At 46.0% G+C, this 23,492-nt stretch overlaps 2 protein-coding genes across 4 annotated transcripts in view; both read right to left on the reverse strand.

The window, feature by feature from the left end:
• Positions 1-1,829, reverse strand: part of LOC8051779 (lysosomal alpha-mannosidase-like) — a 23,523-nt gene extending 21,694 nt beyond the window's left edge. For all 3 annotated transcript variants that reach the window (XM_040213799.3, XM_042294572.1, XM_042294571.1), the window contains exon 1: positions 1,719-1,829. In XM_040213799.3, the coding sequence (XP_040069733.2) occupies positions 1,719-1,733 (15 nt within the window). In that variant the 5' untranslated portion in view covers positions 1,734-1,829. The remainder of the gene's footprint in view (positions 1-1,718) is intronic.
• On the reverse strand, positions 1,739-21,186 carry LOC121047158 (lysosomal alpha-mannosidase-like). Its single transcript, XM_040502187.1, has 8 exons — positions 21,106-21,186; positions 15,248-15,412; positions 14,749-15,097; positions 12,196-12,287; positions 6,020-6,073; positions 4,079-4,183; positions 2,350-2,626; positions 1,739-1,911 (listed from the first exon to the last, which is right to left on the reverse strand). Exons 1-8 carry the CDS (start codon positions 21,184-21,186, stop codon positions 1,739-1,741), a joined length of 1,296 nt encoding a protein of 431 aa, XP_040358121.1.
• Positions 21,187-23,492: the final 2,306 nt, after the last annotated feature.

Raw genomic sequence — 23,492 nt, forward strand, 5'->3', positions numbered from 1 at the left:
CTTCAAACTTTTCTTTAAAGCAAATTAAATACTTTATAAAGTGAAAACATTTCAGACATGCGGCGACCTTTACTTCGCATTACATGTCATGTTTTAATCGCTTTCACTCCACGCGTGACGTCACGTGTCACGTGAGCGTTGTGAATTGTTTGAAATTCCCGCGCGAGATCATGTGGCTGTGATGTCATGACCCTATTGACCAATCAAAATCTTAGCGTCAAGCCACTCACGCCGACTTTTCTGGGACACAAGTTCCTTAACGCCATCCAGTTAAAAAAAAAAAAAAAAGATTGGTCGGTGCATAGGTTTACTACGCTGCATAAATTTCCGTAGAACTACGCTCGCAGCGGAAGGATCGCGTCGCGTTGAAGCGAGCAGACGAGCAAGGCAGCAGAAGGACGCGCGTGCGCACTGCGTGGTTCTTGGCAGCAGGCGGCGATCTGTGTGACGTCACTTCCGTGATCAAGATTTCTGTGCATCAACTTTGCAACGTGGCTTGCTCGTGATTTCATTGCACAATGCTGGTGGTTATTCCTACCTGTTTTTGTCGAGAAGAGACAATTTTGATGGTGTGAAACGCACGCCGCACAAGGAACGCGCTCAGCGGCAAGGCCTCCACAATGGCAGCTATTGTGACGTCAGCGCAAGACATGTGTAGGAGTTTTGCACACGCCCCAGTCATCATTTAAAGGCAATACTAAAACGCAAAAAACTCGAAAGCACCGATAAGCATTACTGACACATAGAGCGTAGTAGTCTTATGATCGAGTTTTATTACACGCGAGGCTGCTCTCACGTTCTTCATTTGATGTTTCCTGTTTAGTTTGGGGCGTTGCAATAAAATAATATTCGGCGTCATTCACTTCTGTTTTGTGTGAGGCACTCAGTAGAATTGCTCGATTTCTCTGCACAAAAATACTCTAGAATCCGTGCGGTGGCTAGCGAGTACATCCGACGTTTCTCGACATAAACAAAATTGTTTATAATGCATTTGTTTCCTTTGAAAAGGGAATCTTTAATATTAAAATAGACAAAAACAACAACAACAACAACAGCAACAACAACAACAACAGCAACAACAACACGCGACACCATATATGTAAATGGTAGGTGAACCGTCATATAGATTTGTTATGAGTAAACTTCGTTTCGTTTGACATAGGGTCACACACGTTCGTTGTGACCCGCTAAGGAAAGATTCAACGAATACTACACTCTTAAGCTCGGTAGAGACCTTTGGCACGCGCGTCGTCACAAACCAGCGACAAAAGAAGCTGTCGGTGAACGAGTGAAACTGCTGACAGGAGATCGTTAGCAGGCTAGGAGGTGTCGGTGAAAACTGTCGTTCGTCCGTCTGTCCGGTGCAACCCTCCCACCACCAACACCGCGGCAAATCAGAGCCACATAGAAGACCAATCTCGAGCCTTTCCCCCCATAACGTAATCCTATAGCATGGATCCACGCGTTCACGCCACCGCTAAAGCCTCTTGCGTCGTCTTATAGCGAGCGTGATGCCACCATGAGGTGACGCCATGACGACAAGACGCAAACGTCTGCCACTTCGTCACGCACTCGCGTTAAGCTTCGGCGTGCCTGCCACTTGGAGTACGTCGATGATGCCCCCACGATTATGTAATAAGCGGGCGTTGTCTTCTACGCGATATTGGGGAAACGGCGCGCCCGGTCATCGAAGGTCTGTCGTCGCTCGCTCGACTCACCTGGCAGCCAGACATGCCGTTCAGCAGAACCGTACGGTGATGATGAAGCGCTTCCGGGGGCCCGGTTCCCCTGAAGTAAACGCGGTGGCCTTGAACTCGGCAGTACGACGAGGTGATCCTACTGCCTCAAACGGATTGGAGGAACTCACGTACGTTATGATCTCGTGGTGCTGCCCAAAGGCCACGGCCTCCTCTGAAAAAGAGTAAAAAAAGAAGGCACGCGAAGAGCTTATGGCACAAGAATGCACACTCACCGTAGTTACTGTCAAAATGAGAACGGCAGGGAAGAGGTATTTCAGTTGCCCTGCCTCTATCGAAAGCCTCCTGCCTTCGATAATGCTGCGGCGTCTTATGAGAGTAAAGAGTACACGCGCAGCCGAAGAACGATGGAAGGCAACAAGCGCGTGTGGAGTTCGGGCGTCGGAAAGTAACGAACTGCCGTTTTAATCCTGGCAGTGACTACAGACGAACCAAGAAATGAAGCGTGAATTCAATTGCGGATTGGCTGGGACGATTACATACCACCCCTTAGGATGCACGCGACTTACCACAGCCACTCGAGGCAAAGAGGGATGACACTTTCTCGCTAGACTAATTATAGTAACCATGGATTGGTCGCCGAGACACGTACGGAGCGCCCGGACGTCGTTGCTGTAGACGGAGCCGAGGACGGAGAGCTGCTTGCAGGCCTGGAGCACGCCGTTGGCCCTGCGCAGCGTCTTCTTGAGGTCCGGCTGGCCGCTGAAGTAGCCCGTCCAGAAGGCCACGTCCGTCGAGTTGCGGCCCCGCTCGGCGTACGGAAAGAGGTCTTCGTCGACCTCTTCCCAGGACTCGTTGGTTTCCAACAGGGCTCGCAGGAAGCACGAGGGCGTCGAGTAGAAGGCGCGCGCCTTGGGCAGGTCGCGGTGCTGCGAGGGCGAGAACGCAACTCGTCTAACATATCCCACATAGCAAGGCCGCAGTGCTGGATGTTTGAAGTCACCTTCGGGCGGCCGGGAAAGGGTTCAAATTGAATACGAGTGCTGCGTGAAGGTTCGGCAGGAACTCGCGATCCATCGGTCAGAAGACGAACCGCGGCTGAAGGTTGACGGAGCGTTCGTGTCCATTCGCAAGGTAACGCAGAAAACTCGGCTCTGCGGTTTTGTTATGTGGGACGTAGCGATAGGTGGTCACGTGGCCGCCGTCAAGCTGACGATGTTACGGGAGCAGCGTCCGCCGAATTAGGTTACCAATGTGTCTCCCCCTCCAGATTTAGCAAATCACTGTTCGTGCGATGCTTTTTAATGCGATAGGCATTATTAAGCTATCATTACGGATTTCTGTCTACAATCAAAATATCTGGACTCTAATATAGCATAGGCATATGTCACGTGACCTGAAGTCACGAGACTTACGGACCAATTCACTTTCCCCGCTAAATGTAGCGGGGAAACTGAATTGCCCTACAGGTTGCCCCAGAGGTCGTCCTAGACGCCGTTCTTGAGGTCGTCCTGTACGTTGTTCTTAACGCCGTCCTCTAGGACTTTGTCCTCGACGTCGACCTAGACACTGCACTTGACATCATCCGTGGCCTTGTAACAAAAAAAGGAGGTAAACTTGAATCTATCGCAATTCATAGACAACCTACCATAGTGGTTTCGGCAGTATTTTTTCTAATGCTTTTTTGTAACACTTTTGCGTAACACCAGAAAGTACCATGTCCTTCGTTAAGTCATTACGTATTTTACATTAAAGCGCCCATGGAAGAAATAACAATACGTATTACATTATCCTTCAATCAGAGTCAGTGGCTTCTAAAGAACGTGAAGAGCTCGAGTGCAAGGCTTCGAACGGCGCAGAAGTGGAGCGAGCGCATAGGCGGCCATAGCTCTGACCGCAAATTGACGCTGATTCACGCTTAAAGACTGCACTGCTCAAGAATGCAGAGTGTCGACGTTTGGCATCGAAACGCCGCAGCCTAGAACAGTGCATTTACACCAGCACAAAGCATTTGAACCACAGCCGCACATTCGTTCTCGTCTACAGTGTGAGCCAGTGTCACCACATAACTACAGACCAGATTCATACTGTATTAACCTTCATGTCTAATTCTTTTTTTTTTGAGGACACTTGATTTTATTTGTACTGCTTGCCGCGAAGGGGGAAGTATGTTAAAGTACGGGAAAAGATGGTAAATACACGTGCATGCCGTTACTGATTTTTGTTTAGCTGGAATGACGAAAGACCTACCAGGTTCTGAAGAAGTGTTTTCCGATTCTGCTATGGCCGCAGGAGATCCTAACCTTCTAAGGGCAATATATTGTTTTAACAGGGTGACCGCCCTACAAGATCGTTGTCAATACGCAAGCTTCGAAGCTCACCTTGGCGTTCACGTATCGGATGAGGTTGTCGATGGTGTGGAAGCTGTAGCTTGCCGACTGGTAGTCACCTCCCAGGGGCACGAGCACCTGGTTCGTCCTGCGGGGCTGAGCACAGACACACTTTGCTATGCTCGCCATGCAACTGGTCTCGACCATATACGGCGAGCAAATACTTCAAAATTTGCCTTTGGCGCATCAAAACCTAAGGAGGGACTCGGCAATCAAAAAACAACGTAGAGAACGCCCAGGGAACGCGCTATGACGAGGCAGGCAAGCGCGCGAAATCACTGGCTGAGGTCGGGAGGGAACCAAAAGCTCATGGGCTTTTTGTGTCTGCAGACTGGATGGATGGATAGATGGGTGTTAATAGCTATATCGTTTGTAACGGGCGGTAGCTTGCGCCACCTAGCCTAAGTCTAAAAATACAAACATATGATGCGTGCTTTCTTTTGTATGATGTATTAGCAATCTGACCGCGGCCTTAGGGGATGGCATTATGCGGGATCGAAGAAACGAACGCGAGTGGGTCCCTGGCACTGTCGCTTTACCGCGGTGCTTGGATTCTAGTGGGGAAGCACCCTACCAGGGGGGGTCGAGACCATCCACGCAAGTTGTATCTACGCACCGAGAAAGCGAGGGAAAGGAGTAAAGGAGAGCGCGCGGGGGACGCCAGAACGCCGATCTCTGATTGGAAGGATTAGAGGGTAGACGTAAAGCTAGCCGCCCTTGTCTCCACTGCACTCGTCGAGCGCGTTAGAAAGCGGAACGTCGGTGTCTGGCGTTTGACTTTCGCATTCGAACGGGTTCGACGAGTACGGTGGAGAGAAAGGCTACTAGATCTCCTTCTTCCTTTACTTTCTCGTCGCGTACCACTAGGAAGACAAGGCAGGCGCATGGCGCCATCCTTAGGGAATCTCCGACCCGCTCCAAGCGGCAAGTATATGCTGAAGCTCAGCGCCAGTATGCAGCAAAGTAGAACGAATTGAGTCTTGGCGTCACTGCGTGGCCAGTAGTGGACTCATTGTTAGGCGCTGAAGAACGCGCTCACAGCGACGCAGAGGGGGATGGTTAGGCGGCGCTGCATAGACCAGCTAGTGATGACGTTGGAGAAGGAAACGGTCAAGCCTTGTCTTGTATGCGGTTGGCGGAGCGCAAGTTCGTCTGCTTCTTTTGCACGGGTTGTGGTGACGTCAGAAAGACTCCGAGCTGATTGGCTCTGATTGAAAGATAGTGGGTAGATCTCAAAGAAAGCTGACTTGAGGTATACCGAATATCCTTCCATCAGAGCCAATCACAGCTCGGCTTCCCTCTGATGTCACCACAACCCCTGTAAAAGAAGCAGACAAACTTGAGCTCCGCGTCGCTCGTTTAAGCTTGTATAGCTCTATGCGTCTGCTAGATATTCTTGCCAACTAATTACGGCTTGTTTCGCAGCTCGACTCAAAACATGTTATTAAGACAAAATTCGCACAACGAACTCAAGGAGGAGGCTATGATAAACGCAAAGTTTGGAGAAAAAAACAAAACAAAAAAACGTTGACCTTTTTCGGTTTACCTCTGCCATATTTTCTGCTTCGGGAGTGATCATTTTATGTGACATCATCAGGGATAAATATTTCCAATAATTATTTGGCAGACATCCGATTTAATATATAACATGAATAACCGCTTTTTTGGGCTATATTCGCAAACAGATATAGATGGAGCGTTCTAACTCGTTCTGCTAGGTCAGTCAAATTAGAGTTGAGACCTGTTTTTTGTGTAAATAAAAAAAAAAGCAGCATAAACGTTTAACAATGAAACGAACGTTTCCATTGAAAGGTCATACTTGCCTACAGACCCAAGTTTTGCGAGACAAAATGTTTACAAATCAAAATGACCGCCTCTGAAAAGTGCTGGGTCCTCGGGAGGCGATATCTAAATAAGATTGCATGCACCAACCTTGCTTGTGTAATGACGTATGAAGTTCCGAGCCTTGGCCATGCCATTAGCTACCTGGAGAGACACAAAAAGGCAAATGGAACCTTTATTATTTCTTCCTCACGTAACATTTTTGATACGTTTTCTACAAATGATGTCTAGGCAGTTTAGACACGCCGAACAGTAGCATTTGACTTAAACGGGGCTCACGTTGGTAGTCGACTGCGAGTTATTTATTTATTTTACTTTCGGAGCATTACATTACAATTTACTTTCACGGCATTACATTACATTACATTCAGTAATTTCAGAGGGGAGTGGTGAAAAAATAAACAAAATAACAGTGAAAAACACGGTAGAATTTAACGATGGGGAATACGTGGTTTGCAAGATTGGAACAAAATGGTTCAAAATGGAACATTACATGGTTGCATGTCATTTCATGTACATGGAATACATGGTTTGCAGCACTTGAACATACGATTGGGATAACTGCGAAAAGCAGATACGCTCGACGGAGATGGCAAGAAAAACGTAGACTCAACATCACCATCGAAAAAAGGGTTTTCATTCTGGACCATGTACCAAGCCAAGTGATCAAAAAAGACAACCTTGTGCGCCAACTGGATTGGCTTTCTTGTGACTTCTCCACTTTTCCTCGACCACAAATTTTGGTTTGCTTTACGAAAGATGTCATCACGAATACAGTGATCTTGAACCATGAGACAGTATAAGAAAAAAGAACTGTGGTTGGGGGGACGACCTTGCCATATCGGCACTGCTACCTCAACTTTTCAGACAATTAACTAATAAGAACGTGACACGAAAAGAAAAAAAAAACAAAAAAACCTCGTTTAATAAAGAAATAAGTGAGATTTCTCGTTTGGAGTATTGGATAACCTGGATGAAAAAAGTTTTTGATGGTGGAGGTGAGTTTTATTGAGCCAACGCGTTTCCACGCTTCGTAGGCCACTGGAAGCGTCTCTTAAAGCCGCACAGTTTTTACTGCGGCCCGCTCTAGCTGTTACGGCCAATGAAAGAGTAAATAAAACACACGCACGCACCCGAAATCATACTTTGTCTCACTCCCTACGATGTACCAAAAGACCGATATGCTACGGCAAGCCAGGCCCAATCACGAGCCGGATAGGAACCACGTGGCATATGTCTCCAACGTGCTCATCAGAGCGCCCGTTCAGAGAACAGTGATATTATACACTTTGACAATATACATGATTTCTATAATTCGTTTCACTTTTCAAGTCGTACAGAAGCCGACACTATGAGTCAATGGAGCCAGTCCACCAGCAGCATCAGTGCAACACACCAATATTTGCGTTTTTGTTTTAGTGTGTCAGAAACATTGTACGTTCTGTCCTGTTTTGTGGCGACGTTAAGGCCAATCCTGGTCCCTTGAGCGAGGTTTAGGCTAAGCAGTTGAGCGAAATGCATCGACTTTTACAGAGCTTGAATACTTTCTCACTAGAGTTTGAACAGGGACAATTAATCCGCGCTTCTTACCAGTGTAAATGAAATAAAGGAAAACTAGAGAGTTATGCAAGAACAGGTAACTGAAATTAGCAAAAGGTTGCCTGTCGTTGAGACTAAAACAACCCTTCTTGAAACAAAAGGGCAAAAACTCGTTATCGCCAGTCAAGCAGCTGATAGCTTACGGAATGAAAACATTTCTCTGCGGGAGCTGTCTTGATGATACGGAGGACCGGTCTCGTCGTAACAACCTTATCTTTTACGGTATTGCTGATCTTGCTTCAGAAAAGTGGGTTAATTCTGAGCAAAAGGTAACAAGCCTGATCGTCCGAATGCTCTTCGTCTTCCATAAACGGAACATTTGCTAATGAGCGCTTACAGGTGCCTTTGTCGCAAACAAATGTCGCCCCATCATCGTACAGTTTTCTTCCTTCAAAACAAGGGTTCTCATCTTCTCTTGCAAGGTGCAATTAAAGACGGTAGGCATGACTATCAGTGAAGATTCTTCTTTTGCTACTCGCCTGGCTAGAAGAAAGTTGATAGAATTTGGCAAGTCTCAAAAAAGTACTTTTAAACTGCGTTTCAACAAGCTTTATCAAAATAACAACTGCCATACCTACAACCCCCAAGAAGACTGAGGATGTGTGTCACCATCATTCTCGCGCTTCGAAAGAAATGTTCGCTTGCTTCCACTGCATTCAGTCCCCCTTCTCAGCCGTCTGGCTTAGCCTAGTGGTCCGCTAGGAGACCAGCGGACCACTCGACTGAGACCACTAAGGCCACTAGGACAGACTGCCACATTCGCTGGGAGATCAGCGAATGTGGTACCTGTTTTTACTAACATCCGAAGCCTGTATAAAAAACGCGACGATTTGTGCTCCATGATTGATTCTTGTGATGCTGGTTTAGCTGTACTAATTGAAACTTGGCTTTTTTCTCAAGTTAAGAATTCCAAAATATTTCAATGTAGTAAAAGTTTTAATATTTACTGCACCGACCGTAAGGAACGCTCTGGTTTGGAGGGGGGGGGGTAGTTTTGATAGCAGCAGTGCCTGAACTTAATTATTTTTAATAAACATAAAATGTGATCTCGAAATAATGTGGGTAGGACTTTTTATTGGACACAAAAAGCTAGTATTAGGCTGTTGCTATCGTCCTCCCTACACGATCAAATACTTTTGTTGAACAACTGCATGATACAATTAACCTTGCTCACGTTCGCTTTCCAAGCTTACCCCTTTTTCTTATGGCGGCTTTAATTATCTCAGCATCATTTGGTTCAATTAAAGCTCTTCATCGGAACCTCCCTCAACCGAATATAACCAGTTTTTAGATCTATGTTCTGACCTTAACATTTCACAAATTGTAAAATTTCAGACAAGGACAACACACTCTTCGGCGAACGTGTTCGACCTGTTACTGACTTACACACCTGATTTAATTTCTGATATTTTATACCTTTTAGGTCCTAGTGATCACGCGTTGCTCCCCTTTTCATTTGCAACTCCCGTGTGCCGTAATGCGAAACAGGTCAAACGAATTCGGGATTACAGAAGCGCCAAATATGCAGCGATTAATCGACGTCTATGCAATTTTTAGAGGACTTTTTGTCAGCTTTATTCGAGAGTTCCGTTCAAACCAATTGAGATTTATATAAAAACAAATAAATTTATTTATTTAATGAGCACATTCCATTACGCTCAATTATAACAAACATTCAGTCATTGTGGTTCTCTCCTCAACTGCGAAGGCTCTCACATAAGAAGAAACGCTTGTTCAGGACAGCAAAGCGCATCGACTCGAAGGAATACAGGCAATGTTATAATCTCGCAGCCAATGAATACAAAAATGCAGTCGGGAAGGCTAAATATTACTTTTTTAATGAGTGCCTCCCATCTATGCTAATCAATAACCCTTAAACAATTTTGGAGTGTTATGAATCCCAGGGATGAGCGTTCACTTTCACTTAAAAATGAATGCGGTGAAATGATCCCAATACATTGTGTTCGACTATTCTTAATGACATGTTTTCTAGTGTGTCTAACAATTTTACTGATGCATTCTGTCCATTATTTCCTTCCTATGACTTTTTTCCCATGTATCCAATTGTCTTTGATACGAATGGAATTTTAAAAATTATAGAATCAACTAAACAATCATCGTCCTTTGGTGTTGATGATATTGATTCCAATTATCTGAAGAATACCAAAAATATTTATCAATCATTTTGTCTAAACTATTTGAGCAATCACTTTTACTAGGTCAGCTTCCTGACGACTGGAAAACTGGAAGGGTGATTCCACTACACAAGGCTGGAGACGAACACTCCCACTCTAACTTTAGACCCATTTCACTCACAAGTATTTGTTCTAAAACAATGGAACATATAATCTATTTTAAGCTGGTTAAGTTTCTTGAATCTAGTTAATTCTTCAACGTTAATCAACAAGGTTTGAGAAAATCATCTTTATGCGAGACGCAACTTGTAAGACCAACAAATCGTTTCCATCAGGTTCTAGATCGTGGTTTACGGATCGACAGTGCTTTTCTGGACTTCTCCAAGGCGTTTGACAGAGTCTCATTAAGCTTGACAAACTCAACATTAAACCTGATGTCCTTTCGTGGATTCGCTCATTCTTGACTAATCATTCACAGTTTATAAATTGTAATATACCGACTTGTTCGAAGTTTTAGTAACGTCGGGAGTACATGAGGGATCTGTGCTTGGCCCTCTGCTCTTTCTGATTTACATTAATGATTTATCATTAAGTGTCAACTCTTCTAATTGTTTATTTGCAGATGATTGCGTTGTATACCGCGAAATAGCTAGCAGTTCTGACATCTTACTTCTTCAAAATGATTTCGACTTCATATCACGTTGGCGTAACACTTTGCACATGTCATTGAACGTTAAGATATGTAAACACTAATTAAACGTTAAGAAATGTAAACGCATAATAATTTTCCGGCGAGTTAACAATCTTCCTTCATATATTCTTAATAATATGACTTTAGAGCAGGTTGACACTTACAAATATCTGGGCGCTCACATCATATCTAACCTCACATGGGAATCGCATATTCACCACGTCATTTCCAATGCCAACCGCATGTTTGGCTATCTAAAACGTAATTTTTCCAGACTCCCTTGACTTTGAAACTTTTTTTTCTATAAAACACTGGTCCGGCCAAAATTTAAGTACGCTTCTGCTGTTTGGGATCCTAACACTGAGAGTCTTGTCGGCGCCTTGAAAGCTGTCCAGAATAGATCTGTGTGTTTCATTCTTTCGGTCGGGTGTCTCAAATAGTGGCCTGGCTCTTTAAATAAATCGCGAAAGTCGCTTACTTAACCCATTGCGCTACGGTTTTGTACAGCGTTTGCCGCAGGTGGTGCATATTTTTCTATAAACTTTGAAACAAAGGAACTTACCTGAGGAAAAAGTAAAATAAAGAAAAAGGCTAAACTCCAATGGAAATTCAGCGAAGCCACCGGTCTTCAATCAATAGGGCGCCCTATTGTTTGAAGACCGGTGACTTCGCTGTGTTTCCATTGAAGTTAAGCCTTTTTCTTTCTTTTAATTTTTCCTCAGGTAAGTTCCTTTTTTGCAAAGTTTATAGAAAAAAATGCATGACCTGTGGGCAACGGTGCACAAAATCGTAGCGCGATAGGTTAAGAAACCGAATTTTGCGGTCGATTTAAAGAGCCTGGCCACTACTTGAGACACCCGGTAATTACCATCGTACATCAAGCGTTGACTCTAGGAAAAATAGCATATCATTGCCTACTCTTACCTTCACGTCGAAAGCTTTATCGTTTATGTTTATTTCAGAAAATAGTTTTTCCCAACCCAATCCTTAAGACTCTTACTGGAACCATTCTACATATTATCACGCAATGATCACATACATAAAGTCGAAATTCACCAGTGTCACACTCATACCTACTACATATCATTCATACCTCGTAGTACGTCTGTTGACTGGAATCACCTTTCCCCATCTCTTGCCCCAATTGTTAATACTGTTGATTTTAAAAATGCTAAATCCGTACTACTGGAGCTTGATTCGTGATTTCAGCGTTTTATTCACTTGTACGACATAATCCCACCCCCTCTGTAATGCCTTCGGGTCCTGAGGGTGCCAATAAATGAAATGAAATGCAAGATTAACGGCGCTCGTTGTAATGGAGTGTTTGCTATTAACAAGAAAACCGACTATGCGCAGAAAAACAATAAAACGCAGGATTGGGACACATTCACTGTGTGTGATTGGTCGAGCGCGATGACGATGCAGTTTTGGCGCTGTTCGATTGTCAAAACCCCCTAGAATAATCAAAGCCCACAAGCTAGAATTATGACGTCATCACATGTGACAACGAGTGCAGACGCGGATCGGATACGAGTGCCGCGTCAGTGCTCGGCTGGGCGATCGTATCCAATGAACGCGTCGACGGAAGTTCGGTAACGGACTCAGGTCCAATTGCTGCGTCGGCGCCATCCGACTGTGGTGGGGTTCCATGGAGGAAGAGTGGGGAGTCCGGAGGCCTTCATCCTTCTAGATGGTGTTGGTATACAGCTGGCTCGTAAATGAACTGATCGGCTTGTAGCATTGACTTTTTAGCATATCGAGGGTTATGAGACAATGGATAAGACACTTGTGACACAGATCAAGGACCAGTGGCTGACTGACTGCCTCTGCAGTAGACGTACCGTGATCTTGTCCCCTGGGCAGTCGACGTCGAAGCAGAAGCCCTCTGGCCAGCCGCTCTGCGTAGACGCTCCGAAAATCTCCCCAGCGTCCCCTGCAGGGGTTAGACAGGCATCGAGGAAAAAGGGAATACGGCTGCTGTAAACACAGCCAATACTAATTAAAGGGAAATACTCCCGCCGCCCAAGCAACGGTGGTCCGACGGCGCCTGTTTTTCCTTTTTCACGGGCCCTGTTCACGTTCTCGAACGAACCGAGCAGGCAGAAAGCTCATGTAAACTGACCTTCAAACTTTTCTCGACTCTTTTGGTATAGCCCGAGTCGCGGCGTTTTGACGAGAATGCAGGTTTTTGTCCGGTTGCTTCCAAAGTAGCACAGGAATGCACGAGCCCCAAGCAGGCTTCCGCCCACAGCCCCAGATCGGAAGTGCGCCTGATGCGCCACCACCGCGCCGTGACGTAGCAGAGATGAGTTCGTGTATACTCACAAAGCCTGGCAGTTAAACGACGGAGCCATAGAGCGCCCGGTCGCAGATTCCGAGCGCGAGGATCTGGTAGCACAGAGCATTTCTCGGGGAACCTGGTCGTCAGCGCACAGCTTTTGCAGCGGCATGGACCCGAAACATGGTTTTTAAACCCGACGAGTAAAGAAGCGGTAGCGCGAGGAACGCCAGGAGCACGAGCGGACCTTCTATCGCTCGGGAGAAGTGTGTTTCGGCGTCTCGCCGCAGCGGGGCGCCCGTCACGTGGCTCTCCTCTCATCCATTGTCTACCGCTCTATAGTCAGTTACAGGTTAAGAAGGTAGCGGCAAATGCCCCTCAAAGGGAATCGGATATCCCTCCGCCACCTTTGAATCCAATAGCGTCCCACCGTTTCCGTGACGTCGCGGACAACGCACGAGGAGGGTCTTGCCTTTCTGTACATATTTGCTTTATCTTTCGACTTTGACTTAGCATTGTGGAAGCCACGAGAGGGAGATTAGAGTTCTCCCCCACCGACGGAAATAAATACGACTTTCGGGGATTTGCTTCCCCCCCGATGGATACAAAGGCTGCTTTCAGGGGCTCGGTTCCCTCTCCGATGAATACAAAGGTCGCTTTCTTAAAAAGTGGGATCGGAGACAAGTGGGAATCCATTGAAGCGGAAACAGGAGCGTTTCCAGTGAACTCTTCTTTCGACTGCGGAGAGATTTGAAGGGGGCGCATCACACTTGTGGGAGGAGCTTCTCCTACCGTCTTGACTTGTAACCGACTATACCTTATCCATTTCGGCGGCCGCGTCTTGTGGTGATCTGCCAGGCTATGCCTGCAGACCCATCGGAGCCAATTGATCCAGCGCCGCGTGAGTGTCACTTAACCTTCGGGAGGGTTGCATCGACGAGCGGTCACGTGCTACGTTCCAAGGATTCGAATGACTCGGATGGCTCGTGGTGACCATTACTCACCCTCGTAAGGTAAGACGAAGTATACACGGCTTGCTTTGATCTCACAAGAGCTGCCATTGTGGAGGCCTCGCTGCTGAGCGCGTACCTTCTGCAGCGTGTGTTTGGCAACTCGCACATTGTTGTCCTCGGCAAGGACAAGTAGGCACGACCACCAGCATGGGGCGATGAAGTCACGCGCAAGCCATGTTTTGAGCAGTCAAGCGCGCGCTCCGACAACGCCTCCTGGATGGCCCGCAGCGATGTATTTTGTGCATCGCCTATTGTCGATCAGAGCGGATTACAGATTAAACTCAAGCGCTGCGGCGGCATTCGGCTAATTCAATCATTGACGAAATGAGTCCCAGCCAAACGATGACGGAGAACTCGAGTTTATCTTTTCCACGCAGTGGCGTAGAAAGTGTAGCATACGGTCTTGTTATTTAGAAGCTGTTGGCTCCAAACGGTATTGTAAGCGTTACAGAAAAAAAGAGTAACGAAATACGTTACTTGTTACTCGTATTTTCGTATTTGCAGTTAAAAGGATCGCGTTACAGACCTACGCTACCTCGAAATAAAGGATACGCTTTGTAGAACATGGTAGCGCTTTTTTGACACGAACCGCTACCACGTTCTCAAAGTTTCAGTACCAAGTCGCCCAACAGTCAGCGGTAATCGAAAGGTACGCGTGGCCGTTGCCGATAAAACACAACATACGTTACCTGTGGGTTACTTTTTTACGTTGTGGATTAAATCGTTTTAGTGTTTTGAGTTTACAGGTATGTCCATAACCTACGTGTCATAAGTTCAAGAAATCGCCTCTCTCGGTGAGACCAAGAGAGGCAGGATCTTTAAGGATGATGTGGGATGAGTGGAAGAATTTATGACTTGGCGCCTAAAGACACAACAAAAAAACTAATCGCCATTTTATTTTTACGTTTCTGAAAGAAGAGGTAACGAGTAACGTAACTACGTTACCCATTACTCAAAATAAATAACCTAAGCATGGTATTTATTACTGATTTGAAAACTAACGAGTATAGGTTACTACGTTATCCAAAAAACGAACGCGTTACCCTTAACGCTGTTACGCGTAACGCGTTACCGCCAACACTACAACAAAGTAAACCTCCTACCGAGTCCGAGGTCGGCCTTCCAGACGAAATGCGTGAGATTTTCCGGCAGCGCTGCCAGAAAGACGCCCTGGAGGCCCGCCTGTGCGAGCATCGAGGCCCACTCGATTGAATGCCCCCGGGTGTCGCTCTGCCAGCCCACCCGGGGCCTGGCGCATTCCCCCAGGGACTCCTGTAGCCAGCGGAGTCCCACGGTCAGGGCGTCCAGCAGGGCGGAGTAGTGCGGCGTCGCCTCGTCGCCCTGCGCCCAGCTCCCGCCCACAGGCTCCAGACGTCCGGAGTCCACGAGACGCCGCAGACGCGTCCTCGAACTCACGTTCTGGTCTTCCCACCAGCGGGCCAGGTAGGCAACCTAAACGCGGGGGCCGATGGTGTTGAAGCTTGTGTCCAGTATGGACACGGGTGAGCCGGATGCAGTGTGAAGGCGTGCGTTACTGAGCTTTCGACGTGGCGAACCATGGCGGGTTCGCGACGCCCTTCGGCTAAGCACCAGGTCACTTGCCTGGTCTAGTGAGAAGCGTCGGGGAGAGTCCGGTGCCAGCTCGTTGATGACGGCGGAGATGGAGGCACCGGCCGTGGCGTCGAGTTCCGGCGACCCGACTGACTCCAGGCGCCAGTAAGGCACCAGGTGGAGGTTCACCAGTCCTCCGTGCGTCTCGGGACAGGTCTGCGATCGTCAAGACGGAAAGTGGTTCAGGCTTCACCCACTGTCTCCCCGTGAGTACATATAGGACCTCACAGACAACAAGGCGGTTGTACACGCTGGATGACGTCACCTATCGAAGGCGAGAGCTGGGCACACATACTTTGTGCAGGAGTGCTCCGTCAGGGTTCTCCTGGAACTTGTGTTCTTGCTGAGTGAATGCGAGTCGCCGTCGAACGTTGGGTTAGGGGACCCGTTAAAAACAAGATGTGAGATAACAATACTGCCAGGATCCCGTGTTTGTACGTATATTCATGTTACAAGGCGCAAAAACACGGACACAAGAGAGAAAGAGACAAACAGGCGCCTCTTGTGTCCGTGTTTTTGCGCCTTGTAACATGAATACCAACGTTTACCAACTAGCCCAACTACAAGTTCTTCTACAGTATTGTTCGTATATGTTTTGCTAAATTTCTTTTAAAAGTAACGCGACACTTTCGTGCATATATCGATGGATAAGCGGGACCCTCAGATTCATCTCACTCGGGAAGGCCACCATAATTGTTGGGTCGATGACGTCATTCCCCCAACGCGCGGAGTCCCCTTGCACGCACTCGCAGACTGGGGTCTCTCGGCGTTTCGCTCTTCAGTTTCCACGTTTGCCTTCTACGTTTCGAGCACGCGGCTTCGGGACGGTGACATCTACGGCATCGCTCGCTTCATCGGAGTCCTGGACACTGATCGCAGTAGCCACGAGAGTGTTTGTTATCAAGAGATATTGGAAGCTGGTCATGTTGACTTCGACCAGCTGGCGACCAGCTCTTGGGTGAGGCGAGCTTGGGGCGAGCAGGGGGGGGAGGGGGGGGGGGCGTCTAGAATGAGAGACAGTTCAACTTAATATGATGATCACGTGGTTTTCAGGGCACCATGCTCTGACTAAATTGGCAGTGCTGCCACGTCGCTAGACAAAAGTGACTAAGTAACCAATGAGCATTTCATTTCAAGAATAATCCGCCCGCTTACTTTTCGTGTCCTAGCTCCTTAGAAAGTCAAATAACCGAGAAAAAAAATTTGACAGCAGGAACGCACTCCCTTTTATGTCTTTTTATGAGAAGGAATAAAGCCGAAGACTTTGTCCAAATACCAAACTATGGCACACAAATGTTAAAATACAATATCCCTAATTTACTAAATTTGTATACGAATCTATACATTTGAAATAAAAACAAGATCTCAATAAGAGAAATTCGATAATTTTTTTTTATGCTTATGATTATTAGTTGCATTTACTGCCTTTGTATTTGATATCTGCTGAACTTGTGATGGTGACTTTTGTATATTGCTTTGTCCGTAGATCTTTATTACCTGCTGCTCGCCCGTCGCTGTGCACTGCGGGTGGTCAAGGATATGTCTAGATGAGTATGCAGCTTTTTTTTTCTTGATCGCCGCCATCAAATTATGAAAGAAATAAAACTGTATTATTATTATTATCGCCATCATTATAATCAAACTCTTCCCGAAGAATTCCCTTCAGAGGTATTCTTCGGAAGGATTTACTCCACGTGTCTGAGTAACTCGCGAAGGCCATTGCAGAGAACACTGATGAGTAAGACTATACTCCGTTTCAACTTATGCTGTATCGCAGCGAAGGCTAGAAACGCGAGCTCATAGCGTTGGCAGCTGCCCTTGATGCACGAGAGCTTGTGCCGCCGAGACGTGCCCTAGAGCAAGGAGCTCGCGCTTGTAGCCTTTGCTGTGGTACAACACAAGGTGAAACAGAGCACAGACTAGATTGTTTTACCAAAACGTTCGTGGTATTCGGGCGAAGGCCGACTGTTTCTTTACTTACGTTATCGTATCTTACTACCATATTATCTGTTTAATTGAAACCTGGTTGCGTCCCACTGCTAGCTCTGAAGATTACTTTCCTCCCTATTTTGAAGTTTGGTCTTTTCTCCGCGAGGTAGCGCAGGTGGCGGTGTGGTGATCGCGGTTGACAGGCGGTACAACCTAAAAAGACTCGAGGACTTAGAGGACTTCCCGGAGTTTGTATGGGTTAAAATTGGGTGCACAAAGCGAGGGCGTTTAATAATCGGTTTGTTTTATCTCCCTCCTCAAGCCACGCCTTATGAATTTAGCAGGTGTCTTGTTGAAATTAAGAATACGGTGAATCAGTTGCAAGGGTGCAGTCTCTTGATAATGGGAGACTTTAACAATCCGGGTATTAATTGGACAGATATAAATGTTCACACTGACAACTTTTATTGCAAGCAGAAATGCAGCCATCTACTGAACTTTGCTTCGTTTTTTAGATCTTAGACAGCATAATTATGTTCTTAACAACCAGACAAAATCCTTAGATTCAGGTTTTTCTAGTACAGAACGCGTCTCTGTTGTTCCGAGTGAATCCCCAGTGGTCCCTGAAGATATATATCATCCTGCACTTGATGTGATGTTTTCCTGTATTTCACAAGTTTGCGACCCTCCTTCTGAAAGATGCTTTCCTCACACCTCGTAAAAATGTCCCGGCAGGTGACTTCATTGGAATGCACTATTATTTTACGGATATCAACTGGGAATTTGTACCGAAGCCCCTCGACGTAAATAAGCAAGTCACTTTCCTCACGAGAATTATTCTGGGGGCAATGGAAATATACATTCAGTTAAAAACATCAAAGGATTCTCGCGTTCTTAACTGGTTTTTCTCAGAACTAAAAACGTTCTTAATCAGAAACGACTTCTTGCGCAAAAAATTCAAGAAAACGGTTTCGCAAAGTGGGAAGCAGAATTCAAGAGCTGTAGAAAGCAACGCAAGCATTTCATTAACTGTGGTCGAAAACTTCACCGCGAGTCTATAGAATCAGCTATTCTGAAAGATCCAAAGAAATACTGGAAGTACGCTAGATCTCGCCTTGGGAAGAACGTAAGGTCGGAGATGGCTCTGGATTTTCATGTAGGAGATGCGGGGAATGTACCTGAGTGGTCTGCAGCTCACTTTAGTTCAGTCTATAAAAATGGCTCCGACTGCGCGATTCTCCTACGTTGCCTCACTTGGCTAGGTTCGGCATGTAGCACTCATGTCGCTAAAGAATGTGTTGGGTTATATTTAAAAAATGAGAGCCGCATTAGCTGCGGGGGAACGATAGAATACCTTCAGCAATTCTTAAACCTTATCATGAAATATTCAAATATTCACGCTTATTTCGTGCGCTATATGTAATACCCCCTCGAGGTCAGGGATATTTCCAGAAACGTGGAAAATAGTCGTTGTCGTTCCAATATTAAAGACAGGAAATAGGGCTGATGTCTTGAACTATAGACCTATCTCTCACCTCCCTTCGTTTTCCACGCTCTTTCAAATGGTTATGCATCAATTGATATCTTTTAAGTTTCCATAGCCAACCATAACCAACACAACTTTATGTCCTGGCAGGTCAACTGCTACAAATCTCGCGACAATTTTGTCCACCGCTTCTCAGGTCGTTTGTAATTATGAATGTTATCTACTTTGACTTGAGCAAAGCCTTCGACATTTTTAATCACACTATTCTCTTAGCGAAGCCTACGGAATGTATGGCTCGGTTCTTGACTGGATTAAAAACCATCTGACAAGTAGAATCGCATTCGTCTGGGTTAACAAGATAGCCTGTTCATTTAACAAGCCTTCCTCTGGCGTTCCTCAGGGATCTCCTTGTTCGATGTCCCCTCCTGTTCTCTATTTTCATAAACGACGTTTCCTCCGGTTTTCCTAAGTCTTGATTTCGGCAGTATGCAGATGACATAAAGCTCTACAAACAAATAGTTAGCAAGAGAACGTATGTTCTTTTTACAACTGATGCTCGGTTAATGATCTTTGTCTTAACGGATCGAAAACCAAAGTTATGACATTTTCACGGAAGACATTGAATACCATTTTTGCTTATAGCATCTGCAGTGAGTTGTTACCGCGTCTGTTTGAGATGAAGGACCGGAGGTTACGTCTGATTCGAGATTGAGGTTTGCTGATTCCATAATAAGAGTTATAAACTTGTCTCTCTGCACGTTAGGCGCCACATGTCGCATAACAAAGGAATTTAAAAATGTGTTTCTGACCCTGGGCCGCTCGTTAGTTAGATCACAACTCGAGTACGCCTCAGTTGTGTGAAACGGAATTTCTCAAACTAACTCCTTGGCACTCGACAAAGTTCAAAATAAGTTTATTTCTATTTTTAATTATCGCTACGTTAGGAGTGGTGTACATCGCTTCAACTGTGAAACGGATTCCGAACTTGTGCACTTACTGTACCTGCATCAGCGTCGGGCTAAGTCGAATTCGCTATTTTAATTTAAGGTTCTTCGTGGTTTTATTAACTGCCCCAGCCTCCTGTTAGAAGAGAGCCTTAGAGTTGCATGTGTACCTAAACCGCATCCAACGTCGTTTTATACCTTTCGGCATTTTAATTGATTAAGCCCTATACTTAGATCGGCGGAGTGCTACAACATGTACTCTGAGGCACTCGATATTTTTTGGTTCGCGCTGCGGGACTTCCGATCTCTCTGTTTGCGAGCAGTTAATGCTCGAAAAGGGTTGACAAGTACTCGTGTGTCGCTACGACATCGTGTTACTTGCCTTTCTTTAGAATATGCGAGCTTTTGATGAAGCTTCTACGTCGTCCTTCTGCTTGTTTCAACTGCTCGAACTGTCCTCAAATTTGTCAGATTAGTCGACTGCGTTCCACCACCGCCCTGGTATTCCTGTTTTAATAAAAGAACACATAAGTGTACCAGCACTAAGACTTAAACGGTTGTTCCTGAACACTGAAATAAACGCTGATTGATTGATGGATTATTATTATTATTATTATTATTGTCTCACTTTTCATACATTGTACAAAAACAGTGTATTCGCCACAGACATAACGACATGATTACATGCGTTCACGCCTGGAGCATGTCCCAAGAATGTTAGCTTCATACACACGCACGCTTCGAAGCTGTTTAAAGACAGTTTAAGTTCGACCAACGCGCCAGGACCCGAAAGAAACACGTGCCGGAAAGTGTCCACGCGCTGGCTTTTGTATAACGCATTTAGCAACCAAAACACGACGGAGGGCGGCGAACACGTGCTGGAGGCGTAACACCCAACGCGTCTTTAACCTGCAACCCATTATAATGATCAACGTAAAAGAAAAAAAAAAAAAAAACAAAAAAAAAAAAAAAACACGGAAACAATGAGGCGTTCACAGTTCTTGTCGCGGTACCCTATCTGCCATTGCTTTGGCAGATTTTGAAATGATTCAAAAACCCTCCAATCTCGCATCCTCCGTGCTGTAAACACTTTGCAAAAGTAGACGCCATCTTGTAGCTACTGCGCCGATCACTCGAATCCGCCATTACTTGGACACATACTCTTAGCACGCGTTGGATTCGAGGGGCTGCGCAACACCGTTTGGGGTGAACTCGGCTCAGCTCGTACATCGGAAACGAGTGTGACGTCAGCGTTCGGACAAGACTCGGATCCAATTGTACACGCTTCGTGCCCCCCCACAAAAATGGCGACCACCAATGTTGCTCGATGGAGTTTTGAAATTCTACCCGAAACGTCAGCAATTAATGGGGAATTTAACTGGAGTTCCTCTTTCGTCGTTGTTGTTGTTGCTTCTTTTGTGAAGATCCTTGGGCTGACGCGATGTGTTTTCCGTTCGAGCAAAGTGAAGACGGTTTCGTGCTCTGCTCACCCAGTAGCCACACTTGAGGTTGGCCGCCGTCGCGAGTTGTACCGAGCACCAGGAGATCCAGGACGCGAGAATGAGTTTCATGGCCGCCTTCGGAAGTAGCAGACGGACTCGGTGAGGTCTGCTTTCACGCAAACGCTCCCGAAAGCCCGCCGGAAGCAGCGACTGACACACGATCGCTTCTTTCCGGCGCTGCCCATTCCTTCGACGTGCGCTCCGTCGAGGGGAATGTGTCCGTCTCTTCCCACAGGGCAGCAACTTGGGAGCCGGTTTTTTCTTATGAGTGCGAGCTTCATCGATGAACTTGCCGATCAACAGACTTACGTAGTAATCGCCGACGAACTTCTTAATCGATCAATCGCCATAAGAGTAGAACCTTCCCCAAGCGAGACTTTTACTCCCTCGAGACGCCGTATTGTCAACGTGCTTACTTTTTCGCACCTAAATATGCAGTGTATTTTCTTGTTTGGCTTTACATATTGTTTGATAAATAGTCGTGACAGCTATGCTAATGCGCTCTGTTCAGGTGAGTGGTACGGCCAGGGGGACATCGAAGATAATCGTCACTATGAGTCATTTACTTAACTAAAATTTGTTGTTTAACTTTTAATTTGTGAATATAAACATATTATTGCAATTAGAAACTTGCTGAGCGTCATCGAAAACCATTAAGCAGGTACAGTTTAGGAAGCTTTGGGTCACGTGAAAATCGTGGAGGTGCAATGAATTTGGCACGCGTGCAACGGCCTCAAGGCTGCCGCTGCGAAAGCGCACCCGCGCGATTTTTCAGCCTCTTATCGTTCGTGATTTCGCACCACCAGCCAAATACCTATATGCTTATTTTCACAAATTAAAGATATAATTCATAATTTTCATTAATAATTTTATTTATAGTGACGATTAACCTCCAATATAGTGTCCCCCTTGTCGTATAACTCACTTGCACAACAGCACTAGCGTAGCTTTCACTCCTTCTTACCCAAATTTGTAAAGCCTAAAAAAAAAAAAAAATTAATCCAGCAATTTTTATCTGAGAGGTCTTGACCGAATTGGAGCTGTTTCTGTCTTTTTTTCAGCTGAAGGCTGGGCAACGGTGATAGAAATTAGATGTCGTTTCCGCTGCTAGTCTGTTTGTCTTGATATTCCCCACAACGTGGTGGTGGTGAGGGGCATAATAATACGGAGCACCTAGGACTTTCTGTCATCAGCGAGCTTAGCCTTCTGGTGGAAGATATTTTTTTCTATTTATCACGGTGTCCTGCTTCCCATGTTTCGAATGTAGGGATAGCAGGTAAGGAGGGGGGGGGGGGGGGTATCAGTAACGCATTGCGCTCCTTAGTTTTATCCATTGTCTGATATTTTAATGAAATGGATATTTGCTGGCCATTAGCGCAATTCAAAATTACATACTAGCCGCAAAGTCGACGTTACTAAACCGGGGCATGCACTTCTTTTTGTTCTTCCTTCTACTTCTGCCAGCATGCCCGCAGCAGTACGTCAAAGAAACTAATGACCGAAACAAAATTAATTCTGATAAAATTGCCCTGTTCCGGTACGCTAAAGCTGCAGAATCCCAGCAATTGTATTCCCCAACTCTATAAGTATATATTTATAATTTCGAAATGCTTTATCAATTTCATCAGCCGCCACATTGAACCAGCTAAGCGATTAAATGATTAATTCGCGAAATCAATGTTACCCATCGATCGTTTCAGTACCTTCAGTCGGTGCACAGCTCTATCACGAAAAAAACTCGTTTGGAAATTTTAACACCCCCTTCGGATTCGTATCCGGCTTAGCTTCCCCAGCCAGCTTGCTCTGATGCATTCATTACAAAACACTTAACATTGCCTTAAGTGCAAACATTTCGTACCGTGGACGCCAAAAGAGGGCCTGCCCGTAAAATCTGAAGCGCGAAACAAGTTAAAACCAAATTTCGCTGAAACGCTCGACTTCAGCCCAGCCCCCTTTCCCACCAACAAACAAACAAACAAACAAACTACCAGTCAGTTTTCCCTTGAACTGGCTTTATCTACACGAAGCTGACTCATTTCACCGAAACGTCGGGCCGCCACGTGCGCAAACATTGGAACCCATTGTCTGGAAGAGGGAACTTCCTGTGTGTACTCGTCCACGAAGAAAATAGCCGCCCCGACACGATGTTTCGGGAGGCGTCATGGTCGCCTCAGCACCCCGATGCCGACTAAAATAGCGCCGCCGTCGGATCAGACGAAGACTGACTGACTGCTCCAGCTAGGGTATGTGCTTGCAGCCAATGCCACCTGGAAGAAAAGGCCTCTGAATGACGTCATCCTTAGTGGCTCCCCCACCCGTCCCAAGCGGCAAACACGCCAAAGCTTCGCCGTGAAGCGGCAGGCGCGTTTGTCTTA

Source organism: Ixodes scapularis, unplaced genomic scaffold, assembly GCF_016920785.2.
Source record: "Ixodes scapularis isolate PalLabHiFi unplaced genomic scaffold, ASM1692078v2 PGA_scaffold6__148_contigs__length_123643588, whole genome shotgun sequence".
Lineage (NCBI taxonomy): Eukaryota > Metazoa > Arthropoda > Arachnida > Ixodida > Ixodidae > Ixodes > Ixodes scapularis.

What these genes read in the sequence shown, in the direction of transcription:
- LOC121047158 (XM_040502187.1), bottom strand. Translation starts at nt 21,186, where the DNA reads ATGAAACTCATTCTCGCGTCCTGGATCTCCTGGTGCTCGGTACAACTC. An exon ending in GCCCAGGGGACAAGATCACG is followed by an intron (nt 6,074 to 12,195) that starts GTACGTCTACTG and finishes GTGTCTCTCCAG; the next exon opens with GTAGCTAATGGCATGGCCAA. An exon ending in TCCGATACGTGAACGCCAAG is followed by an intron (nt 2,627 to 4,078) that starts GTGAGCTTCGAA and finishes TCGCCCTCGCAG; the next exon opens with CACCGCGACCTGCCCAAGGC.